Consider the following 15,723-nt stretch of genomic DNA (forward strand, 5'->3'; position numbering starts at 1 on the left):
GTATGAAATGAGGAACCAAGTATTGGGCCAAAACTAAAAGGGTTCCATGAATTGCTGGTTAAGAGGAAACCTGTGTTGGCAAGAGCCGGAGGAAAACAGAAAAGTGTAGCAAAGTGCATGGTGGCCAACCAGGACACGGTACAGTGTAAGAAGAGTGTGACACTCTGGAATCAACTAAACATCACTGTCAAATGGAAGCAGCGGCTAACTGTTGATGTAAGCAGTCAAGAAGGGGTGCCCCCGTATGGAAAATCCAATTAAAGTATCCATAAAGAAGCTTGTGTTTTGCAACAACCTTGTATGTGATTTTGAAGTCAAGAAACAGAGCTGCCTATGTGAATTGGTGAAAAGTACCGATATCAAAATGGCTGGGAAGTGTTCCAAGGAACTGTGTTGTTTTTGAAAGCTAGAAGATTTGAACTCTTGAGGAAAGAAACCCCTATATATTGTGAACTGTTTTGAACTTGGGGAAGGGGAAACTGATCATAAGCCAAGAGCTGGAAAAAGCTCTGAACACTATTCATTTTGATGCTGACATCCCTACACATTGTATACCGTTAGTTGTGAGGGCAAGTATAGGTTTTGGACAGACAAACATTTAATTTGGACTTTGTGAGACAGACTATCCTTAGTTTTCTTTAGTTAGGGAAATCCCAATTTAAAATAGGGCAGGTTAGGCCTTACTCCATCTTGCATTTTAAGTTAATACAACTTTTGAGAAACAATTTAAAATGTGTTGTCTGTGTCTACTTAATAATGCCTTCACAAAGTGTAATGTTGAATGTTTGCCAATAAAAGCATTGGGGGCCTTGTGGAGAGATGTACAATTCGAGAAGCAGAGCTGCCTACCCCGAATTGCATCTAGTGTCCATGACCTTCTCCAATGGCTAAAAGGTATACCTAATAAGCAGAGACAAAAAAGAAAATGGGCAAATGCACAGCCCCCAACCAGCACCCTATGAGCACTTATGCTGGAGAACAAGGAACACAACCTGCACTTAAACAGAGGGATGACCATGTGGTTTTAATATCGAAAATTCTAAAAGTCATTAAGGAGCCCAGACCCTTCAAAGAAAATAAAATAAAACACAAATGTAATTTAAGTATCTCTTGTGTCAGGATATGCAAAATATATTGGGCCTCATCCGAGTTGGGCGGTATCCTGTCGGTATTACTACCGGAATACCGCCCAGGCTAATAGCATTACCGCCACCCGGTCCAGCGCTATTAGCGAGGGTTGGGCGGTAATGGGTATTCCCCATTGGACCCCTGGGGCATTTTCAGTGCAATTAATGCTCACTACTTGTGCCTGAAAATGGGCGTTAAATTGCTGCATTTGCCCCAGCATAGAGCTGGGGGTATTGCTGCCAGGGTCGTGATTGGGCGGTTCTTTAAATGCAGTGGTAATGGCGTTACCGCCACATTTACGGGCTACCGCCCATCTCGTGATGAGGCCCATTGTCTTGTTTGGGAGTAGAAGAGAACAGGAATTCTGCAGCAGACGGAAGCATGAAAAAATAAATGTGCGAGAACAACTAAGACAGAACGGAGGATACTGAAGGCCGTTCTATGAGGAATAACGTATGCCCAATTGGCTTTCTGGAGTGAGGGGACCCAACATGCAGCTTTATCTGGAGGAATGAATTCAAAAGATTTTGGGGCCAAATCCCTGAGAGCTGTTCTGGCGAAATTACTCAACTTTAAAGACCGGACATTATTCTTCAAGCAGCCAGAAAGAGGGGCACTTTAAGAGCTCTAAACATGTGAGTTGCTAGGTTTCCTGATTACATGAGGAATGTGCAGAAGCTTCGACAATCTATTTGACGCAATGAAGAAATGGTTGCACTCCTTAAACATTAAAAAAGCACTGACACAGCAAATCTCAAAATAACGGGAAAACAAATGATTTCACCAACCCTCATGAAGTTTGGTAGTGGGCTGATCTGCATTATGGGGAAAACTCTGAATCACGACGAGAGAAGGGATTAGTGTGGGGACACGCATCTCTGTGAGCCCCCTGGGAGGTTACCTGCCAGATAAGGGACAACACACAGTGAGCTCAATAATAGTCAGCAGGAAGAACCGGATGGTTCTTGACCGTAAAAGTGAGAATAGGCCATCAGCGGAGTAGATGCTATTTGCATACTTTTCATGATAATACATCTGCAGTAATGGCGTGCGTTGGTAGAAAACGTCCTGTGCCCATGAAACCCATGTTATGTGCTGATGAAATTATCCCCAGAGTTAGGACTTTTGATTACCTTGGAATAAGTTTTTCGGAGGCCTTAAATGGCCTTAAATCGTAAAGACCACGTGGCCAAACAATCTGTTAAGATGAGCCAACAGATAGGCGGAATCTTTAGATTTATGTCGAAGTGTAGGGGCCGGCCTTTGGATGTGATCCTTAAGATCTATGGTACCCAAACTGTGGCCTCCACTCTGTATGGCGCAGCTATCTGGGGTTTCCAGAATACAGTGGAAATACAGAGTAAGGAGAGTAAATTTTTTAAAAACCTGCTTGGGCTCCCGTCCAGTGTATCTGGAATAGCCGTCCATAGGGAGTTGGGTGTGGAGTTTTGGGAAGATCAGTGGGCGTTGGCCCCTCTTTTATTTTGGGTCAGGCTGTGGGCTAATGAGCATGCTTCCTTGTGCCATACTATTATTCGTACTGTGTTGGGTAAATGTGGCTGGAAAAAAATTCCATGGCTAGCGTATGTTTTTCAATCCTGGGTGAAGCCAATTTAGGCGCCCTTTTTCCGCCTGATATTATTTTGACCAAAAGTGAGGGATCTGTTTACAAAGCCATGCTGGGTGAATTCATAGCAAGTAAGAGAACTTTGCTAGAGCGTGGCCATAGCAATGGTGAATTTCATTCAAGCATTAGCTGCCTAACGGGAATCCAACCTTACTTGCTTTGGAGTACGTTAAAAAAGGACAGGTGGCTGATTACGAGGGCACGGTTCGATTGCCTTCGGTTGCAAGGCAACACCTATAAATGGAAGGTTTTTCCCGACTCAGCAGGTTGCCCGGTTTGTGGACACGGTAGAGAGGATCTCTCTCATTTGTTATTCTTCTGCTTAGGGTATGCAGGTATACGTAAAGTGTCCCTGATTCTTGCCCTTAAGAAGTCGATGATCCGCACACACAGGGCTGCTCTTGTGTTTCTCCTGAGCGCCGAATCAGTTTAAACCGCTTGGGCTCTTTTGACGTTCCTGAAAAGAGCAATGTATTTGAGAAATCGTATTTTGAAACTGCAAGGTGGTGAGGGCCCGTAAGAAAACTTTGTAGCACTCGTAATGGGTTAAAGCATTTTGTATTGTCTTTTATATGAATCATTACTAAAATATCCTTTAATGTAGTTCTTGACGAGGCAACCGTCCGATTGCCAAATGTATTTGTATGCTGCCTTCGGCAATGTTCTTTAAACTCTATTTTTATGGAAGTGTAATTTTAAGATTTTGTAATTTGAATCAGTGTAATAATTGTGTTGATTTGTCGTTTAATGGTTGCTTTATATAACCGAATAAACTTGTTTGACTGACTGATAATACAAGCTAACTCTCGCTTGGCGTGCTGGAACTGCACTGATTTGTATTCAGGGTGTAATTTATGGTTTGAGCCACTGAAGTTCTCACACCAAATGGAGAAGTTGAACACTCTAGGTCAGATTTTAGGGCGAGAGATGCTTCTGAGTTTTAAGAAGTATGGGGAATTTTAGGAATGCTAGGGGGTTGCTATGTTGACTGTTTGTTCTCTCTAAGCTAAGAGTGATTTGATTGTTAAGTGCACACAGAGGGAGCATCAAAATATGAGCGGTCAGATGCCGCTGTATAATTTTGTCTGTGTTTTGGTCTGGTTGATAGCTAGAGGCACTTATAACCTTCTTGAATGGGCTTCTCCTTACACTTACTGACATATTACTCAATATCCAGACTACTATATTTTTTCATCCCTCAACTAAAGCACTGTCTGTCCATCATCCAGGCCCAGATATGAAGCGCCTACCTGAAGATCAACCCCATAAGGATCAAACTAATTGTTCTAGATAATCCCACCGAGCATGCCAAACCCCAGAATTGGCTGACTGACAAAGCTCAACGAAGTCATGCTCATCAACTGTGATCTCTCATTCAAAACACACCTCTCTAAGAAGACTAAATGCAGAATGGTATCAGCTTGCGCTCCTAATGTCCTTGTATAGTAATCCTCATTTTTGACTTAATGTCATCGTAGGTTTTCAAGTTATCCTCTGGTTCACAGCTACATTGTTATTGGATAGCAACATTTTGTCTGGTTTGTAGCTCGCCTGCTATGACTTTTCAGGATTCCTTATGATGGCCAAGTGAGTTGAGACTCTAGACGAATCTGTCGGAAGACGTGACGCCATTGTCTGTTCCAAGCTGGCTGTCATATTAGGATTATCATTTTCAGACATCGTAATTTGTGTCGCATAAGCAGCTTCCAACTTATAGACGTCAAACCCCAATGAGAAAAGCGCTACGTTAGCCTCAAGAATGGTTGTTGCAATTAAAGACGAGGTTACATGAAGAACCACCTTATCATTCCGCTTTTCATCAGGAAACTCAACAATCCCTAGATCATTAGACGTTATTGCACGAACACTTGGTACATAATCAAATAGCTTAATAATGTTGCCACGGTTCACGATCAAACTGTCTTTTGATTCAAGCCGCTCGATCATTAACTTAAAGACTGTGGTCTTGTCATGTTCCATTCTGGAATTATTACGTTTCAGTCATTGAGGTCGTGTCCATGGTTCAGTTACATTGCCCGTGATATTTTTGTCAAGTGACTGGATACCAGCCGCTTTTCGTGCATTGTCACAAAGACTGGACTCAGTGGGGCACGTGATTGTCCTTCCGAGTCAACCGGTTCTCAAATGAAGCAACAAGTTCTTGCTGTTGCTGACCGTTCCGTCGGGGGAGATAGACACACCGCAATTTGACTTACCCGCTGGTCCACAATCACTATGTTTCGAACCACTTTGTCTTCAGTTTGAGCGTTTATATTGCTCTGTGTTGCAATTACAGACGTACTAAGATCCATCTTGTTTTTAACACGCTTCACAGGCGTGTCAGGTCTTGGCACGTCCTCATGTTCTGTATCATCGTATGTGGACATATTTAGAAGCTCGCCCGGTATATCATGGGAGGGACTTGCCAAATCCACCACCTGAGGATGTGTAACCACTTCTATCGTCTTGTCGTGTTGAATCTTGTTATTATTACTCAAAGGTATTACCAATGTAGGTTTTTTGGTATCATTGGCCAGAATCTGCACCACTTTTATGTTCCTCAAAAATGTCCGCGCTCCTTTTAACTTTATTATTTTTTCTAGGAAGATTTTAGTTTTTTTGGTGGGTTGTTGATTTCGGGATTTTATTTCTGACAGATTCGTCGAGTTCTGAAGACCACCAGTAAAAATTGGAAATACGTTTGGGTTCTCAGCTGTCCGGGTTGTTGGAGCCACGCTTTTCTCATGACTAGTGTATGGGAGCATATTAGATGCCATTGCTACTTGATCATCAAGACATAGTTGCCGCTTAAGCGCTCTGGCCTGTTCAAATGCAGTATTGAAAGACATTTCTGAGATGTTATCACTCCCTGGTGACTCAAGGATTGTTTGTCCTTGTTTGTTCAATGATATAGTTTTGGCAGTTATAGGAATCCTAGACGCTGAACTAACTGTGCCAGCTTCTGCTGAAGCAATAAGTTGTTCGTGCTGCTCTACACCCGGAGTTGCTATTGCCGGGAGGGACCTAGCTAAAATGCTATGCTCTCCAATGAGATCTTGGCCGATGGACCGCGTCTTTGCCTTTGTTTGATCGTCAAGGGGCAAGTTCCGGTACTTTGTTGCATCTCTAGTGGCGTCAAGTTCATCAAATTACGTGACCCTAGTAGTTCCTGTTCCTTCGCGTTTAAATAGTGAGAGTGCTTCTCTCCCAACTTCCGCAAAAAATGTTTAATCAATAATATTGTTTTTCCTTTGGTGACATAACGATTTATAGGTTGCGTCTAGCCTTTTGATCCCTACATGTTGGTCAGTGTATGATTGTCCACATATTTGTTCCAAATGGCCCACTTTAGTATTTAATAAAGCCACCAATGTCGTAAGATCTTTAGTCGAGTCATTTAAATTTTAATATAATTTCATGAAGGGGGCCAATGAGCTCGCCATTGAAGAGATTATAGTGGCCTGAAGCACTATTGGTGACAGAGTCTCCTTCACATCAGAATTAGTAATTTCATTCAATCGATTCCGGGATCTCCTTTGCAGGGACTCTTTCGCGCCTAATTTTAGGAAATGGGCGCTCTATGATTGATGAATCGGGAGAGTCACCCTCGTCAGACTCATTACAGCTAGACAGTTGTGAATTTTTCCTAGACTGTTTTGTGGCTTTAGTCACCGTTCTTTTCAAAGTGGTTAAACTTTTTTGTGAATTCAGCTGGTTATAGGATAGGTTGTGTAAGGAGTCGACCTTTAAAGCGTGGTCAGATGGCTTCATTCGTTTGTAACATACACTAGACCATACGTCTACGTTTGTTTCCATTAGTTGAGTATTATGACGCTTTAAAGATGGTTTTTGCATGGTGTCAAGAGGCAGCATGGACGCTTTTTGATGTTTAGTGTTACAAGCTTTGTTCATGGAAATCAGACTGTGGAGCACATTGTTCGTGACATCAAGAGAGTCACGGCGCTCATTCATCTTTGTGTAAGGCCTTAAGACCTCTTGTGCAGCCACAGCCTGACCTTCAACATCCTCGTGTCGAGATGAGATAACATTGTCTGCAACGTTTGCGTGTGTCGATTGTGACAGGCAGAATACCTCATTATGATCTGCTTCAATCGACCTGTCTGCAACACGTACCGGCGAGCTGGCACTAATAGGCTCTAGAAATCCATTTGTGCTGAGGTGGCTAGCACTCGCTAGATGAGCCGTCTCTTCAACAGAATCATTCAATATTACCAGAGTTCACTCAGGAGTGTTAACATTGGTGTTGCCTTGTTCTGCTTGGTTGTTCGCAGCAATCATGCCCAATTCCTTTTCATTAGTCAATGGGCATTCGTGAGAGTTCTGCAAGAGTGTCTCACGCTCTATGGATGACGTTTGCCTCGTTACGCCCCCACAGTTAACGCTGCTTCCAACGTACGCTGGCTCGACTCGCAGGGAAACCGAGTGCAGCAGCCCTCAGGCCAGTGTCTATGCACAGTTCACCTACCGAATGTACCACACGGTCTGTACTCGGTGAGTCGCCGTTCATTAATCCATTACAAAGCGGCAGTCAATGAGGCATGTTGATCTTGGGGCCCAATAATGTTAAGTTATATACTGGCTGTTGAACGAGGGATTCACTTCTCGGGTAGTCAGTAGCCTCGCTTGCTCGCGCCCCGGTGGCAGTGTCCGCTCCCACCACATCACACGGTCAGTGCGCCGAGCAAAGGGACGCAGGAGTTACTATTTACAGACACCACCGTAGCATTAAATATAGCTGTATCTTGTTCGTCGATAGTAGAGCTGCATGAGAAATAACGACTTACTTTCCTGATACAGGGTCGTATCATTCCACGGCCTTCAAATCCTTCAGGACACTCGTTGTTTTTTCTGAGCCCGTGTCCTCAAGACAGGTGAAGCAGATGTGGACATTGTAGACAATAAGCCGTTACTCTCAGGTGATCGCCCACTCGCCAAACAGCCAAACAGCGGATAACACAGCCCTTTCTCCACAGGGCTTACGCCGCAAAGGCGTATGAGGCAGCCTTTTGTAGTCAGCTGACTGCAGGACTGCAGGTCCTTAAAAGGCACACACACCCGTTTTGCTGGTTCACACAAGGGTTCTTTTCCAAGTCTGCTCGCCACAGCCAAACCGTGGATAACACAGCCCTTTCTCCACAGGGCTTACCTGGACATTTGACAAGCACCCTTAGTTTAGTTTGTTAGGTAGGGAATTACCCTCATAGCAACAGGGCTAGATAGGCGTTTTTCGTTTTATTTAAATAAAACCTTTTGAACACACCAACAACTAGTCAGACTCCTTTTTCTGGTTACCACATTCTTCAAACTACTCTGGCTTCTCCTCTGTCAACTCCAACTCTTCCTCACTTTTGATAATCCTCTGCCCCCCCTTCTCACTTTTGATGTTCCCTTTTCCTTCCTCGTTTTGATCCACCTTTCCTCCTAAGTGCTCCCCTCTTCATTCCCCCCGCAATTCTCCTTCACAGTTCCCTTGCCGCTCTGCAAAGCACTGATTCTTCTCCGAGGACACCAATTCCTAACTCCCACACCTAGCTCTAAACGCAAGTGACTTATCCTGACCATCCCCTGCTCAACCATTATCAGGTATGAGGCTTTACAAGCAAGGAACGCAGATTGGCGGGCCTTAAAAAGTTTCAAATTAATAACTAGTTTCAAGGAACTTCCTTTGCAGTGTCCTTGGAAAGGGATGTGGACCCAACCCATATATGGGCCATCCCCCACCTTGTTGCCATTCCTGGCATTGTCGGTCACGTGGATGTTCTGCGCAGATATCAGTAAGACTGTCCATTTTGTGCATTGCATGTCTGCGAGCAAAGTTCCAACTTATTTGCAGATTCGCTCATATTCTGAAGCTGTTCCTTGTTTTACATGCTGTTCAGCAAATTATTGAGCTCTCGCATAACCATGCTCCTTCTCTCTGCCTCTCCTCTGCTAACCTTTCCCTTCCTCCTGCACCGCTATGCGGACTGGCTGCTTGGTGTTCATCCGAGTCATACAGGACACCATGTCCCCATGTCCAGACCCACTGCACTTGCTAGTTGGCCTTCCTGCACTGCCACCTGGCCTACCTTGCACTACCTGGGTGTGACTCCCTTGGGAAGTCCGGGCCTTCCTTGCAATTAATTCAGGGCCCTGCTGTGCTGTTCTGGGCACCCTCCCCCACCCTGTACCCTTCCCCTGCACTTCCTGGGTGCGCACTTTCACGATCCAAATGATACTAGCCCTAGTAAGATCGTTTCTCTTGTTTGCTCTTGCACCCCACTCCCCCTTGCCTGGTTACACCTTGATACACTTGTATATAGACGCATTATAAATAATATATCAATCAATTAACACGGTCACAGAGGCCAGCCTTTCCATACAACAAAGTACTTGCTAGTGCTTTCTGATCACTGAGAAAAGCAGATTTAAACTTCTGCGGGTCAGCTCATGGGAATCATTATTCCCCTTTCGTGTTAGGTTTCTCTAACTGGACTGTGGTGGTCTCTATCCTACAGACCGGGATGGAGTGGGGAGGGCAGGGGAATCTCCCATACGCTTCTTCTGAGTGCAGCGTCACCCTGCGGGTGATGGAACTGACACCAATAGACTCTACATTTCACACCCGGTACCGGTATGGAACTTATTCACAGCACCCATGTATTGTTTAGAGGGTTTCATAGGATGGGCATGGCAAAGCACTGGGACTACCTACCGAGCATGCTGATATCGCCCCACCCTGCCACTGCGGAAAAGTCTGTGTACTTACACTTCCTCCTTTTTACTACCTCTAGAGGTAATACAATTTCTGACTTTGTGGGCGCTACTGAGGGAGGAAAACCCTCAGTTGGTAGTACTTGCTGGGAAAACCATCCTCTGGTGTTTGCCTTTAAGTTCCCTCCTTTTGTACATTCCCAGTATTCAGCATAGCAGCCTCAGTTTTCAGTCTTTGATCCACATTGTTCACCATTAACCCGAACAGAGGAGGAGAGATGTTTAATTTTCTGTTTTGCACCTGCGCTGAGTGAGGCCAGGATCAGTTACAAACGATGTGCGAAAGACAAGGACAGTACTACAGGGAAGATAAATGGGTGAATAGTTTTGTATTTTATGAATTTGTGAAATTGAAGAGGAATTTATATGTTTTAAGACTTACTTTTGTTAAGGTTTTTTTTAACCAAATACAATGAAAAACAAAAACTAGGACGATAAATTGGCAAGGTCTACGGAGGCAAAAATAACTAGACTGAACTCAATTTTGCCATCATGCATTACTTGCAGCAAGAGTCTTCTCTTTGGGTATAAATGACAACTGCTCCACAAGAAGGGCTGTCACACTAGATGCATACATATAAATTGCAACTATTTAGGAGACATTCTTACTAGCTGCCTCCATCTTTTTGGTCTATTTAACCAATGGTTCTAAAGAAGATGATCGCTGAAATTTTCTTGGCTGCTATTACCACTAAAGAATCATGGACAGGTGTATCAACATGAAAAGTGAGCACTGGTCAGGTTCCCTTTACTATTTCATCCTCCTTGACTTGTTGGCTTTACCTGGGCTGGAGTCTAGAATACTTTTTCCATTACCTCCATGATTTTGTGAACTAGAAAATCAAGAGTTTCAACTTTGAAAGTTGTTTGCTGAATGAATAAGGTTCTCATTAAAACTATGATGTTAGTGGTGTAGCTAAGAGGACAGGCAAGATGGCAGTACCTCCTGTACACTCCGCACTCCGCTTCTCCTGCAGGTATGAGGGGATCTCCCCTATGCAGCGCCGAACAGGTGGCTGTCCAACATGGGACATGAAGAAAGGCTTGTGATGTGATGTCCTCTGCAATGTGCTAAACACCAAGGCAAAGTAACCAGGGGATCCTCATGCCAAACCCAGCCCAACATCTACTGTAGCCCCACTGTGCCTGACGCCTAGGTCACTGCCCTGGTGTCTACTAGAACTAGACAGGGCACCTCATCAAAGGGATGGAAACACGTTACTCTCAATGCTGAAAGCTTAATAACATTGTACTACTCCTACTACACAGTCAAAAGAAAAAATACGTAGTTAGTTTTGGCCAACATACACGAGAAACATGTACCTTTTTGATGTAGTGAAAAAACCACCTCCTAAAGGAAATGTTAAAAAAGGACCAGGTCAGCGGATGGAAGCCCCTTTCTCCTGCCTCATAACTTGGAGAGCAAATCGGTAACCTCACGGCATTCCAATCAACACAAACAAATGATTTGTAGGATGTTTTTATTGTGCCTGTTCCACATATCGAAAAACAGGTAAGTGATGCAATCCTATGGCCGAGGACTGCAGGAGGTGATCGGATTCTAAAATGTTAACTTATAAGTCGATAGTGACTGCAAAAAGTCCCTTTCAAAGACAGAATAACAGACTATGATCCAGGGTCCCAATGGAACGAAGGTACCAGTTTCTAAGGATGTATCAAACGAAAGCGTTCAGCAGCATGGTGGGTACCAGGAAGCTATTATCATAGTTGTCAAAAAGACACTTACTCATGTAGCAACATCAATTTGAAGGAGGAAAAGTAAGGAGTGATGTTTCAAGGGCAGCCTGCTGAGCCAACATGTGGACCATTGTTGGGGAGGTAAAGATGGGTGATATCAGTCTGGGGCAGGGAATAATAAAGAACTGTAAGGAACCGTCTTAGTCTTAACAGTAGATACAAATTGTCCTGACTAGAGACTACAGTCACAAGATAATGGAAATTGCTGCAATGCAGTCTAAATCTGCTATCACAAAAGCCAAGCCAGCTGTCACTATGAAAATGTAAGCACCTTCAGTAGGAAACCCCAGAACAATGAACTGGGTTGATCACATTTAAGTTAGACCAATAAACAAAGCATTTGCTGTGAGGCATCCAAAGCGAGCAGTTTGAGGCAAGAACACCAATTTGATGCAAAGGAGATGGAGGGGTCATCATCCACATTTACCACAAACCAACTATTATTAATTCAAGTTTTCATTGCTGGCTCAACTCACAGGATAACAAAAGAAATAAGGAATTGGAAAATATGAAAGAAGACAATGTAATATAGAGGGAACAAAAACAAAAAGAGTAGAGAAGATTGGGATAGAAAGGCCAAGAAGCAGGGCAATGTAGACTTTGCTTTTCTTTTACTTACATTCCTGTTTGAAAGTGAAGTATTCTGTGAGATGCCTGCACTCATGGTTCCCTCGCAACAGGAATAGTGTCTTTGGATGATTAATCTTTAAACTCCATAAGTATAGCACGCACTATAAAGGATTGCAAAAAAGAAAACATTAGAGACTCTTTTATTTGCTTTTTAAAGAAATGGATAAAGTTGCTGGCATCTTTCACTTTAATATTTCTCATTAAAACGTCTGACAAACAAGTCGAGTTAGAAATAGCATTGAGGGCACAGACAACAAACTGGAAAAAAAGGTTAAAAACAACGTTCTCCCACAGCTGCCATGTGAGTGAGAGTCAGGAACACAATAAAAAGCAGAAAGCCACCTGCTCAAAAGAAATGTTTGTGGCACGTTAGCAGTCTCAGTTCAATATAATCCAGTTCACTTAACCCAGCAGATAAAAATGATTTCCTCAATGCGGGAGGGCTACCTAGGAATAGAGGGTAGCAATATCTGAACCTGATACACAGACAAAGGCAAGGGGGAAAAGTATGTGCTGAGGGAAAAATCAAGGCGTGAACTGGGTGCTAGATCTCGGTGATTAATCGGAAGCTAAGAAACCTGCTAAATACTAGTAAGTAATCTTTGGGAAGATTGGGATTAACATTGTGTGGTCCTTGAATGACATGGGGCCACCTACTACTCACACCATTAGTATAAGTATTCTTTGTTTTTTATATTGGCGTTTCATTCATCCATCCCGTTTTACTAAATGCAAGTGCCAAAACGGACAAAGGAAAAGACTAAGTGAAAACAGGGACCTCCTTTGAACAAAAAAGAGAAGTGGTTCATCCATGCAATAAGCCTGAAGCTTGGTCTCTCGTATTGCATAGGCACTGAATCCAAATGTTTTGTTTCAGATGCAGGTATTGTGAGGTCACACTGATTCAAGGCCCAAAAAGACCTTTGGCCTTTCCAAAACTAAATTAAGAGGCCATTGTTGTTATGTCCTTATGAATCGCATTTCTGATCAAAGCACTCACGAATGCATTCTTGCTTAATAAATACAAACAAACACATATGATAGCTAACATTTTTCAAATTCGGGACAACCAAGTCTGCAATCCTTCTGAACCAAATTAAATGTGTGCTCTGGAGGTAGCCTCCTGGGTGCTTTACCCACTGTGATTCACTGTAAGATTAATTTGCTTGTGGAAAATAATGAGTTAACTTGTGCTCCTAGCTGATTGTTTTGCTAGCACTGAAATATACACTTTCATGTCTATTAATTGAAAAAAGTCAGGGCCCACAGACAGCCTAGCTCCAAACTACCCGGGCCTTCAGGGAAGATATAAGGGCATGATTGGGTTTAAGCCTCAGAGATATGAGTCCAATCTCCGGTTAACAGGAGCACAGGTAAACCTGATGCACACTATGTCCAATATACTCCAACAAAAGTATAAAATACATGTTTTGGCTCACATGTGCAGATGTATAAATATGATCGAGTGTTGGGTGGGAGAAGTCTATTATACAATTGACTCACATATATACTGTAAGGTATAGCAACAAGTTTTAATATACAAATGATATGTGGTGTTTTGAAATCAAAAACTAATAAGAGTGCAGGATATGCTGAATTTGCTGAACTGCAGGGTAGTGCTTTGCAAAATCTTTGAGTCAATACATGATGCACTTTATGTGTATCCTTTAGGGATGTGCTTTAAAAACACTCCATGTTAAGAGTAGGTGATGCATTTCATCTCCACACTACTGTACAGTGCAGTGCAGTTTGTATCGGCCTAGACATGCAGCACTGTGCTGATTATGTGTAGATAACAAACGTTACAGCATCCACCCAGCTGCTTCTGGTTTTAAACACACATAAATTATTCTTATTTGGTAATATCTTGTTTTTAACTTAAATGATGAATGTTCCTTCGTTTTTAATAAATGTATGCATGAAAGAAAAGGGAACTCTGCATCCAAAATAAATGTTAATTTATATAGCGCCTTATGTATCATTGGTATGACCTCAAAGCACTGGTAGGTTGAACACCCTCGGGAACCGCAGTTCAAGTCAGGAGAGAGAGAGAGAGTTGTATGGTGCGTGGGTGCACAGGATATGTGTGCAGCTGGTGTGGTTGTTGCATGATAGCTGCTTCTTAGCGATAGGTGTGGTGCTGAGGAATCAGTTGGATGTGTTCAGTCTGGAGGGTGGACACTCAGACAGGGTTCTGGCTGTGTTAGACCTGAGGACACGCCTCAGTTAGCTGGGATGTGCTCAGCTGTGTTTTATTAGGATGATGAGGTGTTTGTGGGGTCAGGTTAGTATGAGAACAGCTAGGCCGAATGTGTCATAGCATAGCTGTGTTCTGGTTGAATGATGGTGTATAGTAGAGAGTAGGCGTAGTAGTGTGATATGGTGATTTATCAGTGAAGCGTTTGCGGCCAGGCACGAGAGCAGTACAGGGGGCGTACATACGTATATAAAGCGACAGGATGGATAGGGTAACATGGGGATACAGGGGGAGGGAGGGTACAGGTACATAGCAGTCGTTCCATCTGCTTCATCCACTCCATCCGTTCCATACACTCCATCGGTTCCATTCACTCCATTCACTCCATCCATTCCATTTGTTCCATTCATTCCATTAATTCCATCTGTTTCAACCACTCTGTCTACTTCATATGCTCCATCCACTGTCCAATTCATATGCTCCATCCACTGTCCACTTCATATGCTCCATCCACTCCATTCCATTCAGTCCATTCCATCCATTCTCTTCATCCGTACCATTCTCTTCATCTTGTCCATCCACTCTATTCGGTCATCCATTCTATCGGTACCGTCCTCTCTGTCCCTTTTATTTACTCTGTCCGTTCCGTCCACTCTATTTGGTCCCGCGCCATCCCGTTCCATCCGCTCCATCCCGTTCCATCCCCCTCCATCCCACCCGTCTACTCCATCCCACCCGTCTACTCCATCCCACCCGTCTACTCCATCCCACCCGTCTACTCCATCCCACCCGTCTACTCCATCCCACCCGTCTACTCCATCCCACCCGTTCTATCCACTCCAGCCGATCCCATCCATCTACTCCATCCCATCCATTCCATCTACTCCATCCCATCCATTCCGTCTACTCCATCCCCTCCCATCCGTCTACTCCATGCCACCCGTTCCATCCACTCCATCCACTCCATCCCATCCCATCCCATCCCATCCCATTCCATCCTTCTACTCCATCTGTTCCATCTACTCCATCCACTTCATTCGTTCCACTCGGTCTATCCGTTTTAGTTGCACTATCCGTTTTAGTCTTTATATGTTCGATCAATTCCCTTTGCTCTGTTTTTTTTTGTGCGACGAACTTGGGTTTATGTTTATTGTGGCTATTTATTCCGTTTGTTCTAAACGTCAGTTCTTTAAGGGAAGAGCCACGTTTTTAGGCTTGCAGGATAGGGCCTGGATCTCTCCCACTCGTCGTGCGGAGGTGATGGCCACAAGAAATGCTGTCTTCCACGACAGGAACTTCAACGGCACCGAATGCAGAGGCTCGAATGGCGCCCCCATGAGCCTGGACAGCACCACGTTGAGTTCCCACGCCGGGGCAGGAGCCTTCACCGGCGGGTACGATCGGAACAGTCAGACGCTGCACCTTGCCTAGGATGGCCTTTGTCCTTTCTTCCGACGGCGAGGCCAGACACGCCACCGTATCGAGTTTAGCTCCCAGAAACAGTGCAACTTGAGAGGGGACCAGGTGGGACTTGGGGAAGTTGATGGAGAACCCCAGGTCCGTGAGCAGCTGGACAGTCTTCGCTGTGTGTTCTATGGCAAGCTCCCTT

At 44.0% G+C, this 15,723-nt stretch overlaps 1 protein-coding gene across 2 annotated transcripts in view; it reads right to left on the reverse strand.

Moving 5' to 3' along the window:
• Nucleotides 1-15,723, reverse strand: part of PPP3CC (protein phosphatase 3 catalytic subunit gamma) — a 1,509,833-nt gene that overhangs the window by 1,092,702 nt on the left and 401,408 nt on the right. For both annotated transcript variants that reach the window (XM_069617714.1, XM_069617713.1), the window contains exon 4: nucleotides 11,907-12,018. In XM_069617714.1, coding sequence (XP_069473815.1) covers nucleotides 11,907-12,018 — 112 coding nt within the window. The remainder of the gene's footprint in view (nucleotides 1-11,906; nucleotides 12,019-15,723) is intronic.

Source organism: Ambystoma mexicanum, chromosome 10 (assembly GCF_040938575.1).
Source record: "Ambystoma mexicanum isolate Mex_15411 chromosome 10, UKY_AmexF1_1, whole genome shotgun sequence".
Classification (NCBI taxonomy): Eukaryota; Metazoa; Chordata; class Amphibia; order Caudata; family Ambystomatidae; genus Ambystoma; species Ambystoma mexicanum.